This window comes from Thalassophryne amazonica, chromosome 11 (genome assembly GCF_902500255.1).
Source record: "Thalassophryne amazonica chromosome 11, fThaAma1.1, whole genome shotgun sequence".
Classification (NCBI taxonomy): Eukaryota; Metazoa; Chordata; class Actinopteri; order Batrachoidiformes; family Batrachoididae; genus Thalassophryne; species Thalassophryne amazonica.
Genome location: NC_047113.1, coordinates 27,700,910 through 27,727,580, shown reverse-complemented (window position 1 = coordinate 27,727,580; position 26,671 = coordinate 27,700,910). Strand labels below are relative to the sequence as shown.

At 40.0% G+C, this 26,671-nt stretch overlaps 1 protein-coding gene across 1 annotated transcript; it reads left to right on the top strand.

The window, feature by feature from the left end:
* The first annotated feature begins 1,905 nt into the window (after positions 1 to 1,905).
* LOC117520820 (calcium-binding protein 2-like) lies at positions 1,906 to 18,190 on the top strand. Its single transcript, XM_034182152.1, has 7 exons — positions 1,906 to 2,066; positions 3,355 to 3,627; positions 14,499 to 14,529; positions 14,630 to 14,764; positions 17,282 to 17,391; positions 17,842 to 17,989; positions 18,090 to 18,190. Exons 1-7 carry the CDS (start codon positions 1,983 to 1,985, stop codon positions 18,113 to 18,115), a joined length of 807 nt encoding a protein of 268 aa, XP_034038043.1. The 5' UTR covers positions 1,906 to 1,982; the 3' UTR covers positions 18,116 to 18,190.
* Positions 18,191 to 26,671: the final 8,481 nt, after the last annotated feature.

Here is a 26,671-nt window from a genome sequence, read left to right as displayed (position 1 = left end):
ATGCTATGCCAGTCTTATGTGCAAAACCATGTCAGAATAGAAGCTTTGTTTCTGCAAGTTTGTATTTTTAGCAGCATTGACTTGTTTACAACACCTGTTTCTTGTTTGTCATATTCGGAATTTCCTGGGACTGCATTTGCCCAGATTTGAAACCAAAAATAGTTGCCTCCAAGGACTAGTGTCTACACATAAGTATCAATGGACCATATGCTAATTTACTAAATTCTGAAAGTTAGAAAAGGAAATCAGAAAAGCTATCTGGGACCTCAGAAAGCCCATCTGCAATTATTGCTTGATCTCCAAAATCAGTCTATGTAAGCAAAATTATGTTCAGTATGAGTGTTGTCATTAGTGCCACTTCAAAAATTAAATTCATGATAAGTAATTTATCCTAAACTTATGATCTGTTGTTTTTCAAACTTATGCAAAAACAAATCTTGAGAAAAAAATCCAGTATGCGATAGTTAATAATTATTAAGAGCCTGTTCTTTCATATTTATGAAAACATTTTACCATATTGCAGTTGTTTTTTAATGAAAACTCAACCTATCATTCTTTTTGATTTCTACACATGTGGTGATACCTTATTTACACCAGGATGTTAACAAAATCAACGCTGGCTATTCTCAGAATAAAGTACTTATATCCACAGTTTCAAATTGTATAAGTCAAATGGTGTCCACTTTATGGTCTTCTCAAAACATTAAAATGACTGTTCTGGATGCTCAGAATGCATCTGAACTTATCTAGAAACCGTTGGCTTCTGGGGGCCTAGAGCGGCCCCCAGACCCCCAGCCTATGGGCTTCGGCCCTGCAGGCCTCATACTTTGTCCCCCCCAATTTCTAGTTCTAAATTGCACCCTTGTCAGCATGAAACCAATTTGTGCAACAACAAAGGCCTATGACAGGAAGAGGACATGGGACTGAGATCGAACAAGACAGGAGAAATTAGATGGTTGGAGAGCAACAAGGGTGACGTTGAGCCTGAAATGTTGGAGACAAGAAAGAAGGAAAGATGGGAGTGGGGCTGAAGTGTGTGTGTGTGTGTGTGTGTGTGTGTGTGTGTGTGTGTGTGTGTGTGTGTGTGTGTGTGTGTGTGTGTGTGTGTACGGGGGTGGGGGGACACATGCACAAGTGCTGTGTGGATTGTAGCTGGAGGTGCAAAAAGGGACAATGAGAGGTGTGTTCACCTGTGAAGGAGAAAAGGCTGACATGTGGGAGAGGAAGAAAAGGAGAGAGAGAGAAGGAGAGGTGGACGTGCCTCAGGTAGATAATGTGAGAGAGGTGAAGTTCAGGAGGTATAGAGTGTCACCTAAAAGACCAGGAGATAGCGAGAAGGAGCAGAGTAGCAGGAACTCATTCCTAGAACAAACACAAGAACAGATGATAAAAAGCTCTTCTCTTGCACACACCAAGAGAGACACCACCACGCTGCACCGCCGAGGCCAGCTGGAGGAAATATTTTCATTTATAAAGGACAGAAATAAGAAATACATTTGCGTAATCGCTGGAATTCAGTTATTCTGAGGTTTGGGGGTTTTTTTTACACTCAGTTTAACAGGACTAATGTTAGGATTTTTTAAATTTATAATTTCTATAATTTTGTTAAGCAATATTTCAACACAAATTGACAGTTTGTTTGACAATTTGTTTGACATCTGGTGTGGACGCATTAGAAAATACAGCAGAATTTTCTTTTCCTGTTTTTTTTTTTTTTTTACAACTCGGTTTAACAGAAAGGATGTTAGGATATTTTTAAATTATAATTTCTATAATTTTTTTAAACAAGATTTCTACACAAATTGACAGTTTGTTTGACCTATAGTGTGGACGCATTAGAAAATTCAGTAGAAATAATTCATTTGTTATCAAAAAAGTAAATAAAAAGATCCACAGCTGCACGAGAAAAGCGAGTAGGGTAAAGCGAGAAGGTGAGGGAGGGGGAGGGCCAGCGCGAGAGTTTGTGAGCCTGTGACACCGATATGTTCATGATCATTCGAGAGACGCCCGCTGCAGGAGGAGCTCCTGGAGGGATGAGCACGCCACAGGAGAGGAGTGCAAAGCAGGTATGTTTATGTCACGATTTTCACTGTGTGCCCTTTGACCTTTATGTGTGCACTGTATGTGCACAGCTGCAACTGTCCTATTTTTTTTCAAGCTGGTTATATTTGTATGCATTTAATTATAGCTTTAGCCAAAACTAGGAATGTACTCTGAAGGAGCAAACCTCCACCACACCCCGTAGGTATGAACGAATGAAGTTGTAGGATGTTTATAGCCCTGTTTCATGCAACGCAGCGGCGTCACTCCCATCTCGCCTGACTGAGTACATATTTCTCTGTAAAAGATTCAGATCTTCAGATTAGGTGTGTGCAGAAAATTTCTCTTCTTGATTGCCCGTGATGGAATGTGTGTGACTGACAGGTTGAATTAACATTAGTTTATTTGATTTTGGGAAGCTGATTAAAATGGGAAAATAAAACAAAAGTAACCCCCCCCCCCCCCCCAGACATGGAGACCTCCAACTAATTAAAAAAAAAGCTGTAGTTAGTCACCTGATGCTGCATGTAAACTCCGACAAATGTAAGGGGTTTTTTTTCATTGCATCTAAGTGTTTGCAGTTTCCGAGTTAATAATTTTGAAAATCTTTATCTCAGCCTATTGATGTGCATTTTCACACCATATACAGATTGATCACTTTCTTAAAATTTGTGTAGATTGATTGAAAACTCTTCAGTTAATCCTGCAAAAATCCAGACAAATGCTGGTGATCACAGCAATCAAAGGTACGTCGACCTGAAGATGTTCGGAAACAAACAAACAAACAAACAAACAAACAAAAAAACAAACAAAACAAAAAACTTGCTCATCATAGTGTTCATAGTATTTCCAGAATATTTAAAATACCAGAGGACTGAATTAAAAATGTCCTTGAGTGACCCAGCCAGAGCCCAGATCTGAATCTGATTGAACATCTCTGGAGAGACCTGAAAATGGCTGTGCATCAACGCTCCACATCCAACCTGATGGAATGGACAAAACTGCCCAAAGATAGGTGCACCAAGCTTGTGGCCTCATATTCAAGAACTGCTGCCAAAGGTGCATCAACAAAGTATTGAGCAAACGGTGTGAATACTTATGTACACGTGATTTCTTATCTTTTTATTTTTAATACATTTGCAAAAATTGTTGAGTCGAATTTTGAGGGGAAAAATGAATTTACTCCATTTTGGAATGAGGCTGTAAAATGTGGAAAAAAAAGTGAAGCGCTGTGAATACTGTCTGGATGAATCGTAAACGTAACAAACAGATTCAGCACTGTTGTCTTTCCTCCACTCTTTGGGCTCCTTCTAGGTGCAGGCTGCCATCAAGAAAAAAGTGGAGAAGCAGAGGAAGAGACACAGTGAGCACGGCGGGGACCCTGCAGACACCCACGCAGGCGTGCCTCAGCCTGCACGGCAGAAGGGAACCAGCCGAGTGTCCCAGCTGGCAGCAACAGAGGACCAGGAGATGCTGGAGGAGAGGCTGGAGAAGATGATGGAGGGAACACAAAGGATGAAGAAGGAGCAAGCGGAGGAGGCAGAGCCTGTAGACCTGCTGCCCATCGTGGCGTCTGTGTTTGGACAGGTAGGATTACAGTATCAGAGTACTCCTCTGCTGTGTGAGTGCACGAGCGTGCATGTTTGTGTGTATACTCGTCAGTGTTTCTGCATTTGGCGCTTTGCTACTCTGTGTATCTGTGTGTTTCTGCACAAGTCACGCACTTGATGCCTGTGCATCAAGTTATCTCGCTGATTGAATGTCTCACTTGACTGAAACTCTAAGCCTCAAATTCAAATTTAAAGCTCTTGTTTTTATAAATAGCCATCTCGCCAACACCCGGGAGTAGTTTTCTCTCACATGACCGAAATGCTTTAAGCTGCAGTTTTCAGAATCATTTACTATTTTGCCTTTTTGTTTAACCCGAAATCCTTGGGGAGGGTTTGAAGGCAGAATGTGTTTGAGAGGCTCTAAGCGCCTTTACTTTAGGAAACATTTGGAAAGTGTAATCCGTAACAGATGCAGCTATCGTCAGTCACAGTCCTAGTGAACAGCGGCATGTCAGGAAACTCTGGGGACCCCCAGGAAAAAGAGACTGGGGTGGGGTATGAAGACACACACAGAGTCTATGGACAAAATAAATTACTCTACTGACTAACAAGCTGTTCTTTGCATTGGATTGAAATACAACCATTTTTTTCTGCTTTTAGTGCAGCGGATAACTGAAAAAAATGCTTCAAATGATGATGCAAGCACCAAATTTGGCACACATACTCCTTAGACATTACTCTTTTAAAAATGCTGGGTACCCACGTGAACTTTTAATAGGCGGCCAAGAAGGGGTCAATTGAAGTATTACACATGGGTCAAAATTTAAAAATGCTCCTATCATATTGAAAGGTATTCCATATTATTTGTCTGATCATAAAGATTCCAAAAAGGTATAGTTTGGACTATCTGTGAATGAATGTTATGCAGTTATGGGGTAAAAACAGCAAGAACACTGAGAAAGGTCAATTTCAGTTTGTACAGGGGTCAAAAGTTAAAGTTGCTCCAATTTTGGTAAAAAGTGATGCAAATTACTGGTTGAGCTAATAGGAGTAATAAATGGAATAGTTTTGACTGTGTTGCATGCTTGGTTTGCAAAGTAAAGGTTAAACAATATCAGCACCCATTGGATTCTATGACATGTGACATATGCTACCCTGTAACATGATAACTAAGCATGATACATGATGCAAACTATTCCTTTTTAAAACCATATTCACCCAACTAATAATTTGCATCACTTTTTACCAAAATTGGAGCAACTTTAACTTTTGACCCCTGTACAAATTGAAATTGACCTTTGTCACTGTTCTTGCTGTTTTTACCCCATAACTCCGGAACATTCATTCACAGATAGTCCAAACTATACCTTTTTGGAATCTTTATGATCAGACAAATAATATGGAATACCTTTCAATATGATTGGAGCATTTTTAAATTTTGACCCCTGTGTAATACTTCAATTGACCCCTTCTTGGCCACCTATTGAAAGTTCACGTGGGTACCCGGCATTTTTAAAAGAGTAATGTCTAAGGAGTATGTGTGCCAAATTTGGTGCTTGCATCAGCATTTGAAGGACCCCTCAGTAAATATTCATTTATCTGCTGCACTATTTGGCACAATTTATTAATGCCCCATAAAAAAAAAACATTAGTTTATCATCCCCACCTGCATGTCGAAATCAGCCCACATCATTTTTTTTATTTTTTATTTTTTTTTTTTGGTGTATTTTATTGATGGAGGTACAGCTAGTGCAAGAACCAGCACAACCGTAACACGGCCGAAGTTTACCGAGACGGGCTCAGAACTTGCCACCTGTTGTCATCGACAACCACATAGTCTATTGCGCCATCTCACTCACACACAGTACGCATGTTTATCACGTTACTAGCGTGCAGTACACTGACTGTGTTCAACACAAATTATTTTAAAAATAGCTGATATTTTCAGTTCCTCACTTGGTATGCAGGTACTGTGTCGTTTTTTAGGTTAGAAGTGATATTGTATGTACCTGTTTCTATTAAAAAATAAATAAATTTAAAAGAAATCTGTCCTCCCTCATCACTTTTTTCTGATGTCGATGATAAACAAATGTTTTTTTTTTAATGGGGCCTTATTCAACTTAACAGATTCTCACCACCATCTCCTCCTTTTGCTTGCATGTTTTTTTTTGGATTGCTTGAGGGATAAGTACGATTTGTGGTGTTTTCTACGATGCCACTCTGAAATTACAAAGCGTTTAACAAGATAATAGCATGGGGCCTCTTTAGTGGGTTTCCAGACAAGTCCTGGTTCTACCCTGGGTTCCAGTCCCCCAACCAGAGAGTGCCACACATCACAGGTTTTGTGTGCTCTGAGGTTGTCAAATGTGTAAGTTATCCACCATTCTAGGGAGGCCCCCTTCTATCTAGGGGCGCCAGGGAATTTTCAAATTGCCTACTCTGTTGCACCGCCCCTGTCAATGAGCAGCCTGCTTTTGCAGCCATGTTAGCAGCCCAGTATGGCATCCAGTCATTTACAAGCAGTGACGCACAACACTGTACGGCCACGACGGCACCTGTCTCCGCATGGCGTGAGTAAGTTGTAGTTTTCTGTGTTTTTAAAAATAGACTCAGAAAAAAGAGCCTCACTCTCTCAACAGTGCTGACTTCATGATGTTGTATGACTCAGTCTGCACTTTTTCTTCTTTTTTTAATCTTATGATACACAGTCGTTGCCCTTCAGAGTTTGGTAATCACGTCAGCAATCTCTGAATGGAGTGATGACAAAGGCAGAGGTTTCCAAAAGGAAATAGATATAAAAAGTAAGGAAAACAGTGATGTCAGCGGTGATGCAAGTGATCCAAAAAAGACAAAGTGGCTGAGTGAGTGGGAGAGCAGACAGTGTGTCGCCACACTGGCAAGCGAATTCTGCCGCAGTGACAAGACATTCTGCAGGTCCAAAAATCAAACGTCAAATCTGTTTACTGAGACGCTCAGAGAGCAGCTATGTAAAATACTTGGTATTTTGTTGCTATTATTGTTTGTTTGTCTGTGAATCTCTTTTTGCACTGGTAACAAGAGATTAGATTTAGTGGTTGAGCCATATCCAAGTTTTAAAAACATATTAAATGGTTTGAATGCTTATACCATTTCATGCCACTAGGGGACACTGCTGTAAACTGATACCAGATTTTCAGAATGCAATGCAGTAGTTAAAGGGCATATTGCACTCCAATCAGCACTATCTTTTTAAAAAATATATGCCAGATTGTGACTTGTGAGTCCTGATGTAACTGATAAAAATAAAATTAGCAACACAGCGTCTGAACAATGCACATAAAAGCCATAAAAGTGACGTAACCAAAGGTGCTGCGTATTACCTGCCTAAAGGTCACTCCACTTCATGATTTATTCAGTACACAGTCAATCTGGCTGTTTTTGGACTCCAAATGCAATATGGCTATAATATGGCTTTAGTTCAAATTATGGCTATAATATGGCTTTCAAATCAAATTCTTGTATTTTGCAATCAACAAATGTCCATCTCGCCTCTTTGTATCCTGCAGTGTATTCAGAAAAAAAACTAAACAAAACAAGAACATTGCATACAGTGCATCCAGAAAGTATTTAAAGTGCTTCACTTTTTCCACATTTCATATGACATGTCAGAGCACAAACCAAGCATGAAGTCAGAGTAATTGTCTGTAGACTTCTGAGACAGGATTTTCTCGAGACACAAATCTGGGGAAGGGAGCAAAAACACTTCTGCTGTTTTGGAGGTCCCAATGAGCACAGTAGTCTCTGTTATCTGTAAATGGAAGAAGTTTGGATCCACGGGACTCTTCCTGGAGCTGGTCACTCGTCTAAACTGAGCAATCAGGGGACAAGGGCCTTTGTCAGTGATTTCTTAGTTTGCAAAAATTCTAAATAACTTTGTTCATGTTGTCATTATGGGGTCTTGTGAGTAGAATTTTGAGTGAAAAAATAAATTTGCTCCGGAATAAGACTGTAACATAAAATGTAGAAAAAGTGAAGCGCTGTCAATACTTTCCGGAGGCACTGTAATTACTCACTTACCAAAATGCACAATACCCTTGAAACAAAAGCAACAATGAATTACATGTATCGTGTCAATATAGCAGGTGTGTGAAAGTTGCTTCGTGCCACAATCCGGACCAATGGTCCCAATTTTGGTCTGACCAAAAGAGGTGATCTTGCAGTGTGAAAACAGTTTTTGGATAGTTTGGCCTTTCGGACAAATTATAGGTTTTCTATTCTCGTCCATTATACATGTAACAGGATGAAGGTCCCGGGTCCTGATTGAAAAGATGTTCCCGCTAGCTTGGCTAACGGGGGAATTCCCCTTTGGCTGACCTGGTAGAAGAAAGGTCTTTAGTGCGAGCTGTCTGGGGTTCAATCCCACCACCATCCCAGCCACAAAGGTCCTGCGGTCACATACAGTAGTAAAAGAAAAATGGTCAATAATTTAATTAATTTACCTGATTAAAACCAGGTGACTCTTGAAGCTGCTCTCTGTGAGTCTTGTTGTCAAAAATAAAATAACATCCATTTTGTGTATTGGGGGGACGGGGAACTAACTAGTCCAAATGTATGCAAACATAAACTTTTCACTATTTCAAACTTTCCGTTGCACATTCCCCAGTGGCAATCCATGTACGCCACTTTGGGAAACCCTGGTACAGAATATTGTAATTGCACGTTAGTGCCTATGTACAAAATAACAGAAACAAGTGAGCAGATTTTCACAAGACTTGGTAGGAATGTTACTTGGGTGAGTGTCTCAATATAAATACCACTGGTACAGAGCAGTCAAAGGTCAAAAAAAAAAAAAAAACAGTCTGAAAAACATCTTCCAGGATGTCTCTCCAACCAATGGAGCTGGATAAATGGTGTAAAGTTTATAGTGACCAATTCACCACCACACGGTATACGTGACATATACACCAAAACATTTATTTCAATACACAGGGTATCCACTGCCCTTTTGATGCCTTTCATTAGTCCGGTTACCTCAGTACAGAGAGGTTGGGGGTTCAAAGCCTGTCATATTGGCACAGAAAAGGGCCTGCAGTTTGGCTTTTCTAAACTGGAGAGTATTCAACTTTTTTCTTATAGCCCCGTGTGTCCATCAGTGGACCTCAGACTTATCCTGCGAGCGTGACGCATCACAGTCGCTCAGTGAAACAGACCTTAGAGGAAGTTTACTTATCTTAGTCTTGTTCATTATTTCACAGAACAAATAATGTAAAAACAAGTTTTCAAATTTCTCTCATTTATCCACCCATTTCTTTCCTTCCTTCCTTCCTTCTCTCCTGCATTACCTTCATCCATGTTCTGGTTATCCTGTTTCTTCTCATCTTGCTCTCACAGACGGCTCTCGTCACTGTACACCAGCTGCTGTCCATCTGACACCACATTAACACATGATCTGACACATAAAACACAAGTCCGTCCTGGTTGGGGGGGGCAGCACGATGAACCTAAAATAGCACCAAAACACACGGCGTCATATTGCACAAATATCATTGTCTCTGAGTAAACACACAAACACTCATCATGACGTGTTGTGTCACAACTGCGTGTAACTTACAACTGCTACTCTGTCATTCAACGCTGACACCTGAAGGTTTACACAAACGTGTGAAAAGTAATCAAACTGAAACTTCATAAGATAAATAGCCTGTGTACATGTACACATATCGATGGCAAGTAATTTGGCTGATTAACTGAAAACATCAGTAACAGAGAATCTAATTGGTAATTAATCAGGCTTAAGGGTATTGGATGCAGTTCGGGTTACTCAAGCAGCTCCTGGTGTCAGTATCAAGAACCTTCAAGGTCATTTAAAAAAAAAGCTTCACTTCTTTGCTTGATGATGTTGGTTTGTAAGATGAAATAATCAGCGTCACCCCTACATTTACTTTGGCAAAACAAAAATTTGGCTGCTACCTTGCTTAGGGACATTTGCTGGCATAGTTATGTTGACTGTCGTCTGCCTCATTTTGAAGGTTCAAGTTGTAAGTTCTAGTCAATCATTATCATGTACACAAAGTGGATAAAGATTGAGTTATGTTTAAATTACAACCATATTGTACTCTGACGTTTATGAGCATATCAATCGTGATGCCGCGTGAATTAACATGGATTTGCCAAAACCTGTAGGTCCTCCAATAACCACTTGAACTCAATCCCCAAAGACCCTCATGTTGCAGTGACCACCTTTACAGCAGAAATAAACATGTTTAAAGACTGGTATATGTTCAAGTCTCAAGTCATAATGACCACCAATTGTTTGCAAGATGACTTGAGACTTGTCTTGGGACTTGCAGATTGATGACTTAAGAATGACTTGACAGTGACTTACTCCCACCTCTGATTATAAATAGCAAAAAAAAAAAAAAAGTGCCATGAAAATCGGGTGCGTTTCGTTGCACGGGCATGAAAAAAACCATGAGACTGGGCTGGGCACACAGTCTGAGAGCCAAGTGAGACACAGGATACAAAGAGGTTGCCTTTAGTCAATTAATCATGGGTGTATTTTTGGTGCAAAATCAATCAAACTGATCAGATTATCATTGCTTTTAAGAGCCGTGTGCACTGGAACCTGGTGCATTTCCATTTTATATGGCAGAATCTGAAGAGAGAGGCAAACTACCAACCGTCGGTTTCTGAAAATTCAGTAAGGTATATCCAATTCTAAGGTGAAACTATGCTAGTATACTAAGGTACAGTAGTGTTCAGAATAATAGTAGTGCTATGTGACTAAAAAGATTAATCCAGGTTTTGAGTATATTTCTTATTGTTACATGGGAAACAAGGTACCAGTAGATTCAGTAGATTCTCACAAATCCAACAAGACCAAGCATTCATGATATGCACACTCTTAAGGCTATGAAATTGGGCTATTAGTAATCTTTTTGGTCACATAGCACTACTATTATTCTGAACACTACTGTATATCTAAATATCTAAAAAGGAAGAGTAAAATAGAAGAGTAGAAAAGAGCAGAGTAGAGTCACTTAGTTGCCTGGTCTTGAGAACCAGGGATGGTAGGTTGAAAAGCTTTTTTATCCATGGGAACTCTCCCTACCCACTCAAGCAGCTCAAGAAAAAGGTATATATATTATATAATAAGTAATAAGACATAAGAAAGATAACACATCATATATATAACTATATTTATTATTATTATATTTATATTCTGCTAGCACACTATAGGAAAATAAACAATCAATCAATATGCTATCAAATGGAAACCTAAGTAATTAGGTACTATATGTTGATATCTTTAAAAAGAACACAATGTCAGTCATGTTAGTTACTATTTTTGTATTGTTAAAAGATTAATTTAAGTAATATTTAATTATTTACAAATTTGGAGATAGAGTTGGCTTTCAAATGACAAGTTAGTGCATTTTCACACTGAGGTGCACTTTTATTTATTTATTTATTTATTTATTTATTCATTCATTCATTTAAATCATTTTTCTGTTGTAGACATGTCTGCCCGAATTTGAAAAACAAAATAAATAATTTATTATCAAACATAATGTACAATATTAGATACACAATTAAAATGTATTTATTAGTTCTTAAATTAAATTATTAATTAAAACGATCTTGCTAAATACAATGAGTGAAAATGTAGTAAACACGTAAGAACAGTGTCTTAGTATATCAGTCTTACAGTAGAAGTTAAAAGCAGTGATACTGTACGTGTGACGGTTAAACGTGTCACATAAACACGCAAGCTGTGTGCTGCATTTGGAGGAACTGCACATGCAACTCGTCAAATCTGCTCGTGGAGAGATTTGTGGAGAGAAGCTTTGGACGAGCTCAGATCCTCTCATCGGCATCGACTTGTGAATTTAAGCGGTGTCTCCGTGTGAGGTCGTGAGAGGTCACTTACAGTGAGTGCACGGCGCAGCGCGCGTCATCCTGTTGAGCTCTTCACAAACACACACTCGCTGTGTCTCGGGATGTGCTGCACAAACCGAACCAACTCAAACTCGCGACGCTTCTTCGTCACTAAAACTGTGAAGGATTTGTGACGCTTGATGGCAAAAACAGAACTGACCTCAAATATTTGTGATGGGTTTTCTCTCTCTCTCTTTGAATTTCTTATTCAAAACATCAAATAATTTTTTTTTTTCTATTTCTGCTTGTAAAAAGTAACCTGTCTTAAAGTTATCCAAATGAGTGTGTACTTTATAATTTATTAGATTGCTTACGATCTTTCCTTTGTTCACAGGACTACTCAAAATCTTCTCATCTCTGGTCTCACACTGACACAGAAAAAAAAAGAGATTATAATAAAAGATTTTACATCAGTTAAAAATGTCACATTTGAATGTTTTAATTCTGGATTCATAATTTGTTGAAAATAATCAAGTTTCACAGCATAACTGAGGTTTAATCTCATCAAATCCTCTACTTTGGAGATGGTCAGTGACCTCTTATGTATTAATTCTTAACTGCTGTTACTTATTACTGTTGTTATATATGTTATGTCACTGACTTTTTTTGTTACATTTATTTCCTTTTTCAATGATATAACACACAAAAAGATTTAATCACATAAAAATATTCATCTGGTTATCTGAAAACAGTGACATAACTGATCATCTCAAGAGGAGGAACACCAAATTGTGGATCTTCATCTGGATCCACATGTGGCTTCTGAATCCTTTTTTACTTTCTTTGATATATCCGTAGAGGAAAAATTGCTGTTTTTCTCATGTCTGCAAGACAGAGTGTATTGGGCAAGGGTCAGCCCTTACTTGCTTGTCTTTCTTGATATAACATGTTGTGTTTCTCCAATTTCACAACTAAACATCTGATCATGGTCCAGACGAGCCAAAGGCCATGTTTGTATTATAGTTTTGTTTTCATTATGGCAGAGGGTTAACACAGCTCTGTGAGTGTGGAAAGCCAGAAGGCTTGGTGGGTACGTTGCATGTGGTACCTTCTGAACTGCTCCAGGTGCACCTGTGTTCTGCATCGACCAAAAATAAATCTCTTTGCATCACTATGTCTGAAACCTGAGTGCTCCTTCGTCACCTGTCTCACTTAATTCTGACATCATCACAGAAATTACACAATATGAAGAAGACGATGGGCATGTTACAGCAACACACACACACACACACAACACGACACACTCTGTAATCATTACAATAATAATAAATTAATTAATTAAACTGAATTAGTAAAAATAATTGAGAGTAAATTTAAGTTGGGTCCTTCCTTTCAGTCTCTTTAATAATATATCACTTTATCTTTACACCATGTCTTCGTGCTTAATCTGACGGATTAATCCCACTCTCTATACGTCCTCTTAAATCTGTTGCTCAAACTCGTTTCAAAGCTGTTGCATCATGAGAGAGATTGTGAGATAGTGACAGAAGAGCAAAGACACAGTTGGATTAAATGCTGATGAGAACTGACAGATAGATAGACACCGATACAACCATGAGAAGACAGAGATGAGTTTAGGGCCGCTTTCCTTCATGACATCATTTAAATTTGAATAATATAGAAACAGCTGGAGTCTGGGAGCAGATTTTATTTCTCTGGTATCTGACACTGAAGCCCAAAAGCAGCACAGGACACCAGGAGAGACCTGAGCCAGGTGCTTTAAGAAGCAGAAGAACACAGAGAAACAAAGAGAAACAGATTGTGTGAGCGAAAAATCATCAGTGAGATGATGGCGAGTAACTGGCAACTGCAGCAAACCATGAGAGCTAAACTGAGGACGTTAAGAGCAAATCAAACTGACTCTGACTGCTTCTTTGGTTTAGTCAACTTACATCGTGAATGCATTCAACTGCAACACATTTGTTGTGATTTATGCTGTTTGCTTGAACCTGCTCACATAAAATGTTTCATTTTGCTGTGAAGTTGTATTGTTCAATATTTTACCCTATCCAAACCATATGGATACTGTAAATGTTGCACATTGTGTCATTTTTAAGCGTAAATGTTTGGAGTCAAATGTTTTTTTTTCTGCATAACCCTCCATACCACAACCTTCACTGAAAAGCAGATTTTTTTTTTCATGCGTCACATTATTCCAATTTAGGTCAGGTCAGGGAGCATGCGCTTGTGCTGTTCTTCATCACACCCAGCACAGTATGGAACCAGCCTCGGTCCAGAGTTGTCCCCACCCAGACAGACCACCCATTAAAAAATAACAATCTAGCTCTCACAGCCAAATGGTATGTGGACATTCTGTTGGTTTTTTCCAATTTCTCGGGACTTGAGTACCTGTGTGTTGGATCTTGTTCAGGGAAGTGCACCACATGGCCATAGTTTGGTAGCTGACATTCCCAAACAATGCAAGTAGTAAGCCTTATAGGAGTCTCTGAAAATAACCGCTCATTTTACACAAAGTCATTCCAATAGTGCCCAACGATTCTTCAGAGACCTGGTGGCAAAGACATCCAGTCATTGCTTTCGGTCACTGGTTAGAGTCCAACAGCTCTGTGTTACACCTGTTACAATGTGGTGCACAGTGAAGCATAGTAGGTGTTACTGCTAGTTTCCACCCAACCCAATTGTCATTTTAATGCCCAGCACCCATGTTATGCTAATAGCATGTGCACACATGTAGGTGTGTTGGTCTAAAAATGAGGTGTGGTCAGGTGCTGAACTGACACATTCATATTGTCTGTTACAAGAACACATTTGTACCTTTTAAACACGCATGGAAAAAATACAAAACTTGACCTCACTGTTGCATTGCTTCACCTCAGGGAGCTTTGTTTGAGCTTTTGGCAGTGTGTTTGCTGTAAATCCGATTGATTGATTGTTTGTATGCTTGTTATGTTAGCTTTAAGTTTATTTCAGCTGGAGTTGATGTTTGTTGATGGTTGTATATAACTTGTTTGTTTCTCCTGCCTCTGACAGGACAGAGAGTTGAGACCAGAGGAGATTGAAGGTGAGCAGACATCTCTGCAAGCAGTTTTGTTGATGTCGTTTTATGTTTTACAGCATCTTAGCAGTTTATTGTGGTGTGTTTGTGTGTGTGTGTTTATCAGAGCTCCGTGAAGCATTTGTGGAGTTTGATAAGAATAAGGACGGCTACATCAGTCACAAGGACCTGGGGGAGTGTATGAGGACGATGGGCTACATGCCCACAGAAATGGAGCTCATTGAACTGAGCCAACAGATCTGTGAGTGGAAGAACCAGACAACATTTCTGAGGCTATTCCATCTAATAGTGCTGGTCTGAAATATTGTCACCCAGAATTTTAAGTAAACAAATTGAAAAATGTTCAAATGCTTTCAGATCATGAAATAAATACTTATTGCTGCCCTCTGAAGAATTTACAGTACATGACTTGCAGCCAGTTTTCTTTACATAATTCTGTGAATGATTCATGAAGATTTCTGAGTTGCTGAATATGTCTTGGACTTTATTCATATCAATCTTTAAGAAATTCAAACGGTAGGGTACTGTATAGTCCTGGTTCCGCACCTGGGGTCTGAGCCAGAGATAAGAAGTGAGGCCCTGAGATTGCTGTTTTTTTCCTCCTGCTCCGGGGGTGTTGAAATTAGAACTGCATGTTACATAAAGTAATAATTACTAACTTGAAAATCAAACCTAATTTAAAAAATAATTTTCTTTGGATGAATGAAAATGAAAATAGCATGAAAATAGCCTACAATGCAATTTTTGCTAATGTATACAGTGAGGAAAATAAGTATTTGAACACCCTGCAGTTTTGCAAGTTCTCCCACTTAGAAATCATCTAAATTTTCACCTTAGGTACATGTCCACTGTGAGAGACATAATCTAAAAAAAATCTGGTAATCACAATGTATGATTTTTTTAAAATAATTTATTTGTGTGTTACTGCTGCAAATAAATATTTGATCCCCTACCAACCAGCAAGAATTCTGTCTCACAGAGACCTGTTAATTTTTCTTTAAGAAGCCCTCTTATTCTGCACTCTTTACTTGTATTAATTGCACCAGTTTGAACTTGTTACCTGTATAAAAGACACCTGTTCACACACTCAATCAATCACACTCCAACCTGTCCACCATAGCCAAGACCAAAGAGGTGTCTAAGGACATCAGAGACAAAACTGTAGACCTGCACAAGGCTGGGATGGACTACAGGACAACAGGCAAGCAGCTTGGTGGAAGACAACAACTGTTATGATTATTTATTAGAAAGTGGAAGAAACACAAGATGATGGTCAATCTCCCTTGGTCTGCGATTCCATGCAAGATCTCACTTTGTGGGGTAAGGATGATTCTGAGAAAGCTCAGAACTACACAGGAGGACCTGGTCAATGACCTGAAGAGAGCTGGGATCACAGTCACAAAGATTACATTCGTAACACATGATGCTGTCATGGTTTAAAATCCTGCAGGGCAGCAAGGTCCCCCTGTTCAAGCCAGCACATGTCCAGGCCCATTTGAAGTTCACCAGTGACCATCTGGATGATCCAGAGGAGGCATGGGAGAAGGTCATGTGGTCAGATGAGACCAGAATAGAGCTTTTTGGAATCAACTCCACTTACCATGTTTAGAGGATGAGAACAACCCCAAGAAAACCATCCCCACCGTGGAGCATGGGGGTGGAAACATCATACTCTGGGGGTGCTCTTCTGCAAAGGGGACAGGACGACTGCACCGTATTGAAGGGAAGATGGATGGGGTCATGTATTGCGAGATTTTGGCAAACAACCTCCTTCCCTCAGTAAGAGCATTGAAGATGGGTCATGGCTGGGTCTTCCAGCATGACAATGACCCCAAAAACACAGCCGGGGCAACTAAGGAGGAGCTCCGTAAGAAGCATTTCATGGTCCTGGAGTGACCTGGCCAGTCTCCAGACCTGAACTCAATAGAAAATCTTTAGAGGGAGCTTAAACTCCAAACCTGAAAGATCTAAAGAAGATCTGTATGGAGGAGTGGACCAAAATCCCTGCTGCAGTGTGTGCAAACCTGGTGAAAAACTACAGGAAACGTTTGACCTCAGTAATTGCAAACAAAGGCTACTGTACCAAATATTAACATTAATTTTCACATGTGTTCAAATACTTATTTGCAGCAGTAACATACAAATAAAGTATTTAAAAAAATCATATTGTGATTTCCGGATTTTTTTTTTGTTTTGTTTTAGATTATGTCTCTCACAGTGGACATGCACCTAAGATGAAAATTTCAGACCCCTCCATGATTTCTAAATGGGAGAACTTGCAAAACCACAGGGTGTTCAAATACTTATTTTCCTCACTGTATGTGTGTGGGTGTGTCACATACAGCAGTCCGTCATCCTCAATTCGGATGAGGGACTGCTTCAAGTTTAGTGCACTTAAACAATTGTTGATTAATTGCTGTATTTTGTCTGGGGTAATTGGGTGTGAAGATGAATTGCACTTTTAGGAATCAATAAAGTTGTTTGAACTTGTTTTGAACTTGAACAGATTGGCTGACGTGTCTCCCTAAGCAAGCAAGAAGTTAGATATGTGACATATGTAACAGAAAGCTTGCAAGAGCTGTTTCATGTTTAACATTTGCTTTTAGCAGAATAATTTCCACATGCACAGTTATAGAATTGTGGAACTTTAGGGGTGTTCAACAAAAAACCCCAGCATTTATAAAAGGGCCATTAAAACTGATTTTGTACAATGTGACTCCCTTTAAAAAATTGCATTGGGCATTTGTGCATTTTGTAGGTGGAGGAAAAGTGGACTTTGAGGACTTTGTGGAGCTGATGGGGCCTAAGATGCTGGCAGAGACAGCAGACATGATCGGAGTCAAAGAATTGCGAGATGCATTCAAAGAGGTCAGAGGTCACGGATGATTTGTGAAAACTCCTTTTTTTCTTACCAGGAAATAAAACACATTGCTTATCACAAGAGAAGGCAAGAATGCATGAATCCCCATCGCCAAAGAAGCTAAAACATATTTTGTCTGGCACAGCATGATGTAATCTGTAACTTCACCACTCAATGACACAAAATCCTACAAACTGTTGCTTTAAGGCAGTGTTGTGTTGAATGTGCAGTATATTTGTGAAGAATTACTGCAGTCTGGATGACGCTGTCCCTCTTGTCCATGCCTGTCCCTCCATCTGGTGAAGACATAACACATGCTTGACTAAGCAAAGCACTCAGAGAAAATTAGTTAAGAGTCACCTCATCTCCTTGCACAAAGTGAACACGTGCATTGACAGTTTGATACTTTAACCACGAGATCGCTGAACCCTTTCCGTCATGTGATCCTCTCTGCCCAGTTTGACTCTAACGGTGACGGTCAGATCAGTTTACCAGAGTTGCGTGAGGCCATGAAGAAGCTGATGGGTGAACAAGTAACCGGCAGAGAGATAACCGAGATCCTGCAAGATGTTGACCTCAACGGAGACGGCCTGGTAGACTTCGAGGGTGAGACAAGATCTGGATTTTGGATCACTTGTACTATCTGTTATATGATCAAATTCATTTTCTTCTTTTTCTCTTGTTTATTTTGTATTATTTTCTTCAGAGTTTGTGAGAATGATGTCACGCTGATCTGATCAGCTGCCCACATGTCACACGGAGAGATGTCATGCAACTGCTGGATTCCAGGACATAAAACGTTGTTGTGGGGGGTTTGCGCTTGCATTTAAAATATTTTTATTGCAGAAATTACAAAATGACACTTTCTTCAGCCCTACATGCAGCATGATGGCACAAATCTGACACACACAGATGGAGTGTCTGTGCAGCTGCTGTTTTTTTAAATGTATTTTGATATATATTTGTGTTTATCCTCTAAGTGTAAAAATCTGATTGTACATATGTTACATTTTTATTATTATTATTAAAAATTGTACAAAAATTGGGTGTATGAACAGTTAATGGGTAAGTTCACTTTTTTATGATCCTAGTCAAAGTAAAACATTGTTAGCAATCACGCCTCTGAGTGTTAAACTCACTTCTGATGTTTGTTTTGTTTGCATGAAATTCTGTGGAGGAAAAAAAAAGGTTTATGAAGGAATGAGTGACAGTGAACAGTACATCCACCCAATGAGTTATTTCTTCCATACGCTCACAGTAGCAACAACTAACAATTTTGTAGCTGTCGGTACACACGTTTTGCAAAAATATGTCTACTTTTTTTTTGCCTAATATATGTCTTCATTAGTCAACTAGTCAGTTTCAATTCAATTTCCATTTTAACTTATTTATATCACATAAAAACAGTCACCACAAGGTGCTACCAGTGGTGGGCAGAGCTAACCAAAATGTTAGCTTTGATAACCATTAAACTGCTAACTGAAAAGTTAACTTTTATAATGCTAAAACCGCAAAAAAAAAAAAAAAATTGTGGAAGTTACTGCTGACTTTGAGTATTGGCTCGGTACACTGTTGGATTCTGATACCAATTTCGAGTTTAAGCGCTGCAGGGGCTGCTGGGTAAATTGAAAGGCGATCACAAACATAAAACGAACACATGAAAATAAATACATAAAAAGAAAACCCCCAAAGACGGTCATCGTCTTTATCAAAAGCAGTAAATCGCAGTATTAGAAGTCATAGTTTATCTCTATATTATTTATATTTATAAACCATTAATGGAGCTACAGCTCACCCATATTGCGTTCACAAACACAAAACAAATGCACAAAAAATAAATAAATAACAATGCTGACTTTTGAGCTGCTTATATACAGCTGTTGTCTGCAGTGCAACTTGTTTTCTTACCACCTAGCTCTCTGCATTCATAAACAGGAACTAACATGTATGATTTTAGGGTTTACAAAGGTTTTGACTGTTTACTCACTTTACCAGCCCCCCACCCCCCCAAAAAATGTTAGTAGACTGAAAGTTAGCGGAACTAAATTTAGTGGAAGCTAATTGTTCCGCTGATGTTTTTCAAAGTTATCTGAAAAGCTAATCTGCTAACAAAAACGTTAGCTTCACTAATTAGCAGTTAATGGATTAGCAGAACTGTGCCCACCACTGGGTGCTACACATGAATAAGGTCTAACCACACCGAACCCATGGGCAAGCACACTGGCATTAGTGGTGAGGAAAAATTCCCTCACATGTTTTTGATGAGAGGAAGAAACCTCAAACAGACCAGAATCAGTGGGGTGGCCATCTGCTTTGGTTGTACTTCCAAAAGCAAAACGACAAATAAATCAAACCACACCAAAAATGGTCAAACATGTAGAGGCAAAAATTTTGCAGTTAATCAACTAAACACATAAATAGAGTAAAGGTTATTCCAATGACTGATGGCTCAAAAGACAAGAGATGAAGAGCAAAGTCTCAGTAAATGGCAAGTCAGTGTTAAATGCTAGATCAATCACTGAAAGGAACACACCCCACTTTTTGTGCACATCATGCATCTGTAATCCCTTGGCACACTCTGGACTCCTACAGTTCACCTGGAGATCTCACATGCCCCAGTCCTGGATGGATCACTGAGGAACTGATGAATAGCTGGTGGATGGACGGAAGGATCTATGAAGCTCCAGGATGGAACAACAAAATACAGTAGAAGAATCCCAATCCATGCAGCGTCCTCTCCACTGATGGTCCATGTCTTCATCGGTAGCTTGACATGTGATAGAGAACAATACAGAAATCAATCAGCCAGAATGAACAGTTCAGAGTGACACCATCTTACAACAGCAAGCTAAGAGACAGAAGGTTAATGTGTTTTCCAGCAACAGTAACTTGCTTTCTCCACCAGCAATGAAACTGATGTTAGAGGGAAAGACATTAATTCAATACAACCAGTGGTGATTCTACACTGAACAAGTCCCAGGGTGAGACCTCCCCCGAGCCCCCCCCCCCCCCCCCCCCAAACAATCAAACTTTTGCACAAACAGCCATTTTTTGTAATTATTTTCAATATTTTAGAAGTGCCCCTGAAATTGCAATCGAAATTGACATCAAAGGATCACAGGCTACAGTATAACATACAAAACATCCATTAAATGCAAATTTGAATAAACACGCCCTTACATGCTAAATGTCTGTCATTAGACGCTTTATTAATCTGTCTTTCAGGGAGGAACAATTAGCTCCTTCATTACTACCTCAAATTCTATGGCTAAACTATGCTTTGTCACAAAATAGAGTTGTAGCAAACAGCAAATGTTCATCTTTGAAACTACCGACAGACATGAAAATTCCATTGGCTAATTACAGGACCCATCATTAACCCAAATGATGGATATAACTTACAACTTACATCGTAAATGCATTCAACAGCAACACATTTGTTGTGATTTATGCCGTTTGCTTGATTTGATTTGATTTATTGAACCTCCTAATTCATGGAGAAAAAATAAATAAAATAAAATAAAATATATAAAATCAACAATAGACAGACACAACAATATTAAAATGGTGACAATAAATCATTGACATTTGAGCGCTCAAAGCCGCCAGCGGCAGTTAAAATGAAGCGAACACTGTCAGCAACACCACATTCAGGGGTTCTTTTGATGGTTCTCTTGCTAGCTCCTTTATGAGAAGTGTCGCATAGATATCTAGCTAAGGATATACCATACTCCTGGCAGATATTAACAACAGCTGAAACAAGATTAGCCTGACTAAACAATTGACCCTGAAGTGCTTGACATAAAAGATATTTACACAGTACATCTGTACGTGAGCTCGACAAGAACATAGACCTGAACAATGATAGTTTCTGGATGCTGACATATTTTTGACACAATCGACACCTAATGCTTGGAGAAGGGGAGATGGCCTACAGTAGGACTTGAGATCAAGGGCAGCTTTAAGAAACTTACTTTGGGCAACTTTAACCCTATCCATAACAGTTTTATTCTGGTAGGTACACTCTAAACCATAGGTCAGAACAGGTCTTATAGCAGAGATGTAAATATGAGTGATGGTGCCAGGATTACAACCCCCTGCACACAACCCCGCACCTTGCAGGGAGTAAAACACGTGTCTGGCTGCCTGAATGTGCATTTCTGAGTGACTTCGGGCATTGTTGGCAAGAGTGACTCCTAGATGCTTCACCTCTGTGGATTCGACGAGCCTAGTGCCATCAAGGGTCCAACAGCGGTTGGTGTAAGGACTCTTACCAAATGTCACACACGTGGTTTTCAAAGGATTGAAGCTGAGTCCATGTTGGGTAATGTAGCTGTTAGCGTGATCGATTAGATCCTGGAGACTGGATCGTCAGGCTGCAGAGTAACAAGTCATCAGCACAGCAGCAGACATTATGTGTCGTTCCGTCTATAGCGATGCCACGGCTCATTGAAGACAGACCCGTCACCAAGTCCTGGTACAACAAGTTAAAGATGAAAGGGGATGAGAGTCCACCCTGGTGGGTCCCCTTCCGAATAACGATCACGTGGCTGAGCCTATCACCCCATTTGATGCATACAACAAGTCTGCTGTACCAGTATACCAAAAGACGCCAGTATAAAGTCTGTAACCCGGCAAGCAACCTTTGCAAACATCACTGAATGTGGGATACCATCGAAGGCACCTTCCGCATCAAGCTTGCATACATAAACGGGCAATCCTCTACTGACACAATACAGTAATGTCACTTGTCACAGCCACAGCCACGGACGTTCCTCGGCGATATTGACATAATCAGCGTATAACTGGCACTGGGAGTCGTCCGACCAGTCTATCCTAGGGAACCTAGGAGTGGAGGGGTAAAGGTTCGAGTCCCTAGCACCATCACTCGCCTGTATAACAACTGTGGTTCTAATAGGCAAATGGTCACTCACAATATCTGGCAAACACATAATAGTACAGTCACAAACATTTTCTTGAGTGAATTTAGAATAAAACACGTGATCTATATATGAAAAAGACCCTGCCTTTTGATAGGTGTAACTAACATCCATCCATCCATCCATCTTCTAGGATACACAGGATACAAAGAGGTTGCCTTTAGTCAATTAATCATGGGTGTATTTTTGGTGCAAAATCAATTAAACTGATCAGATTATCATTGCTTTTAAGAGCCGTGTGCACTGGAACCTGGTGCATTTCCATTTTATATGGCAGAATCTGAAGAGAGAGGCAAACTACCAACCGTCGGTTTCTGAAAATTCAGTAAGGTATATCCAATTCTAAGGTGGAACTATGCTAGTATACTAAGGTACAGTAGTGTTCAGAATAATAGTAGTGCTATGTGACTAAAAAGATTAATCCAGGTTTTGAGTATATTTCTTATTGTTACATGGGAAACAAGGTACCAGTAGATTCAGTAGATTCTCACAAATCCAACAAGACCAAGCATTCATGATATGCACACTCTTAAGGCTATGAAATTGGGCTATTAGTAAAAAAAAAAAAAAAAAAAAAAAAAATAGAAAAGGGGGTGTTCACAATAATAGTAGTGTGGCATTCAGTCAGTGAGTTTGTCAATTTTGTGGAACAAACAGGTGTGAATCAGGTGTCCCCTATTTAAGGATGAAGCCAGCACCTGTTGAACATGCTTTTCTCTTTGAAAGCCTGAGGAAAATGGGATGTTCAAGACATTGTTCAGAAGAACAGTGTAGTTTGATTAAAAAGTTGATTGGAGAGGGGAAAACTTATACGCAGGTGCAAAAAATTATAGGCTGTTTATCTACAATGATCTCCAATGCTTTAAAATGGACAAAAAAAAAAAAAAAACAGAGACGTGTGGAAGAAAACAGAAAACAACCATCAAAATGGATAGAAGAATAACCAGAATGGCAAAGGCTCACCCATTGTTCAGCTCCAGGATGATCAAAGACAGTCTGGAGTTACCTGTAAGTGCTGTGACAGTTAGAAGACGCCTGTGTGAAGCAAATTTATTTGCAAGAATCTCCCGCTAAGTCCCTCTGTTAAATAAAAGACATGTGCAGAAGAGATTACAATTTGCCAAAGAACACATCAACTGGCCTAAAGAGAAATGGAGGAATATTTTGTGGACTGATGAGAGTAAAATTGTTCTTTTGGGGTCCAAGGGCCGCAGACAGTTTGTGAGACGACCCCCAAACTGTGAATTCAAGCCACAGTTCACAGTGAAGACAGTGAAGCATGGTGGTGCAAGCATCATGATATGGGCATGTTTCTCCTACTATGGTGTTGGGCCTATATATCGCATACCAGGTATCATGGATCAGTTTGGATATGTCAAAATACTTGAAGAGGTTATGTTGCCTTATGCTGAAGAGGACATGCCCTTGAAAAGGGTGTTTCAACAAGACAATGACCCCAAGCACACTAGTAAATCAGCAAAATCTTGGTTCCAAACCAACAAAATTAATGCCTCGCAGATGTGAAGAAATCATGAAAAACTGTGGTTATACAACTAAATACTAGTTTAGTGATTCACAGGATTGCTAAAAAAGCAGTTTGAACATAATAGTTTTGAGTTTGTAGCGTCAACAGCAGATGCTACTATTTGTTGTGAAAGTGTAGTGACACGGACTCACAACAGGGGGCGTAAATGAACGGACAATGGAAGGAGTCAAATTATAACACTTTACTGGTGTGAATGTCACAACCAAACACAGCAGAATCAGAATGTGCAACAGTCAATTAATAAAGGTGTCATGTGGGCAGGCTCGACGATAGGAGACGCCCGTCTGGAAACGAACCGGAACCACACGATCCCCACCGCCACCTGAACCCGAGGAATACTGGAGCCGCCAAGTTCCGGAGTCCCCAGGTGGCCACTTTCCCGGAGTGTCGGATCTGGTACTGCTGGCAGAAAGCAAAAGACAGTCAAAGGGTGGGTGTGTGAACACCCAGTAACAATGGTGGGAATGCCACCTCCACCTCTCACTCAATACGTGTTAAGCAGTGATCCTTCAGAGGAAAAGAGTGCCGTCTGCACTCACTCAGCCTCCACAAACTAAGGACCAGTACTCCTGCAAACACTCACAATAGATAGATTAGTAATTTACCACACAGGCTGAGGATATTACCTCCAGATGAAGATGATATCTCGGCAGTTTGGTGGAGGTGTCTTCCTGCTTTTATACCAGATGTGTTGATTAGTGACAGCTGTCACGGATGATGGGTGACAGCTGTCACCACGGCTTGTTCCTGAGGCGGCAGCGCCCTCTCGTGCCCTTTTTGGTCACATAGCACTACTATTATTCTGAACACTACTGTATATCTAAACATCTAAAAAGGAAGAGTAAAATAGAAGAGTAGAAAAGAGCAGAGTAGAGTCACTTAGGTGCCTCGTCTTGAGAACCAGGGATTGTTTCGGACGTGGTCGGAGCACTGACCCAGCGTTTGAAAGGACCCAGCATAAAATAAGCAGAGCACGGTTCAAAAGATAACAGAATTTAATAAACATAACAGTGGGTGCGGTGCTAAACAACTAAAAGGTCCGCGGTCTGGTAAGGTGGAAACACGGCGCGCTCTCAACAGCGCAAACGGTCCGGAGCCACAGCAATTCGGACCCAGGGACCCCGCCGACACCCCCCAGGTGGCCGCGACAAACCGAGTCTGTGAAGAAAGAAAACATGAGGTGAGTCCAACTCCACACAGAGAGACACAACTCAAAGGTGCACGCAATCAGCAAACACTTCCTGGCATGTCTTTGGATGTGGGAGGAAACCGGAGCACCCAGAGGAAACCCACGCAAACACGGGGAGAACACGCAAACTCCACACAGAAAGGCCACGGGAATCGAACCCACAAGTTTCTCGCTGTGAGGCAACAGTGCTAACCACTAAGCTACCGTGCTGCCTGTGTAACTAACATTCTGTTTAAATTCGACTCAGTGAGTTCGTCAATTTTGTGGAACAAACAGGTGTGAATCAGGTGTCCCCTATGTAAGGATAAAGTCAGCACCTGTTGAACATGCTTTTCTCTTTGAAAGCCTGAGGAAAATGGGACGTTCAAGACATTGTTCAGAAGAACAGCATAGTTTGATTAAAAAGTTGATTGGAGAGGTGAAAACTTATACACAGGTGCAAAAAAATTATAGGCTGTTCATCTACAATGATCTCCAATGCTTTAAAATGGACAAAAAAAAAAAAAAAAACAGACGTGTGGAAGAAAATGGAAAAAAAAAAACATCAAAATGGATATGGCAAAGGCTCACAAAGGATCAGCTCCAGGATGATCAAAGACAGTCTGGAGTTACCTGTAACTGCTGTGACAGTTAGAAGATGCCTGTGTGAAGCTAATTTATTTGCAAGAATCTCCCGCAAAGTCCCTCTGTTAAATAAAAGACGTGCAGAAGAGGTTATAATTTGCCAAAGAACACATCAATTGGCCTAAAGAGAAATGGAGGAATATTTTGTGGAGTGATGAGAGTAAATTGTTCTTTTTGGGTCCAAGGGCCGCAGACAGTTTGTGAGGCAACCCCCAAACTCTGAATTCAAGCCACAGTTCACAGTGAAGCATGGTGGTGCAAGCATCATGATATGGGCATGTTTCTCCTACTATGGTGTTGGGCCTATATATCGCATACCAGGTATCATGGATCAGTTTGGATATGTCAGAATACTTGAAGAGGTCATGTTACCTTATGCTGAAGAGGACATGCCCTTGAAATGGGTGAACTGTGGTTATACAACTAAATACTAGTTTAGTGATTCACAGGATTGCTAAAAAAGCAGTTTGAACATAACAGTTTTGAGTTTGTAGTGTCAACAGCAGATGCTACTATTATTGTGAACACCCCCTTTTCTACTTTTTTTTTTTTACAAATAGCCCAATTTCATAGCCTTAAGAGTGTGCATATCATGAATGCTTGGTCTTGTTGGATTTGTGAGAATCTACTGAATCTACTGGTACCTTGTTTCCCATGTAACAGTAAGAAATATACTCAAAACCTGGATTAATCTTTTTGGTCACATAGCACTACTATTATTCTGAACACTACTGTATGAAACCGACACCTCCGTATGGTCGCCTACAAGAACCTGCTCGGGGTCAGTGCTCGACTTAAGGTTACACCATGCTTGAACCTGCTCACATAAAATGTTTCCTTTTGCTGTGAAGTTGTATTGTTCAGTATTTTACACTATCCAAATCATGAATTTGGGGAATTCTATCGAGTATTTCCATCACTGTTAAAAGTGAATCTTTGTACACAAGGTCACCTCACTAACATACTCATCGATGATCCTCTGAAAACCA

Excerpts from the sequence above, each read along its gene's own strand:
- LOC117520820 (XM_034182152.1), top strand. The coding sequence starts at position 1,983 with ATGTTCATGATCATTCGAGAGACGCCCGCTGCAGGAGGAGCTCCTGGA. Across the intron at positions 2,067-3,354 it reads AGGAGAGGAGTGCAAAGCAG|GTGCAGGCTGCCATCAAGAA; the intron begins GTATGTTTATGT and ends GGCTCCTTCTAG. Across the intron at positions 14,765-17,281 it reads TGAACTGAGCCAACAGATCT|GTGGAGGAAAAGTGGACTTT; the intron begins GTGAGTGGAAGA and ends TGCATTTTGTAG.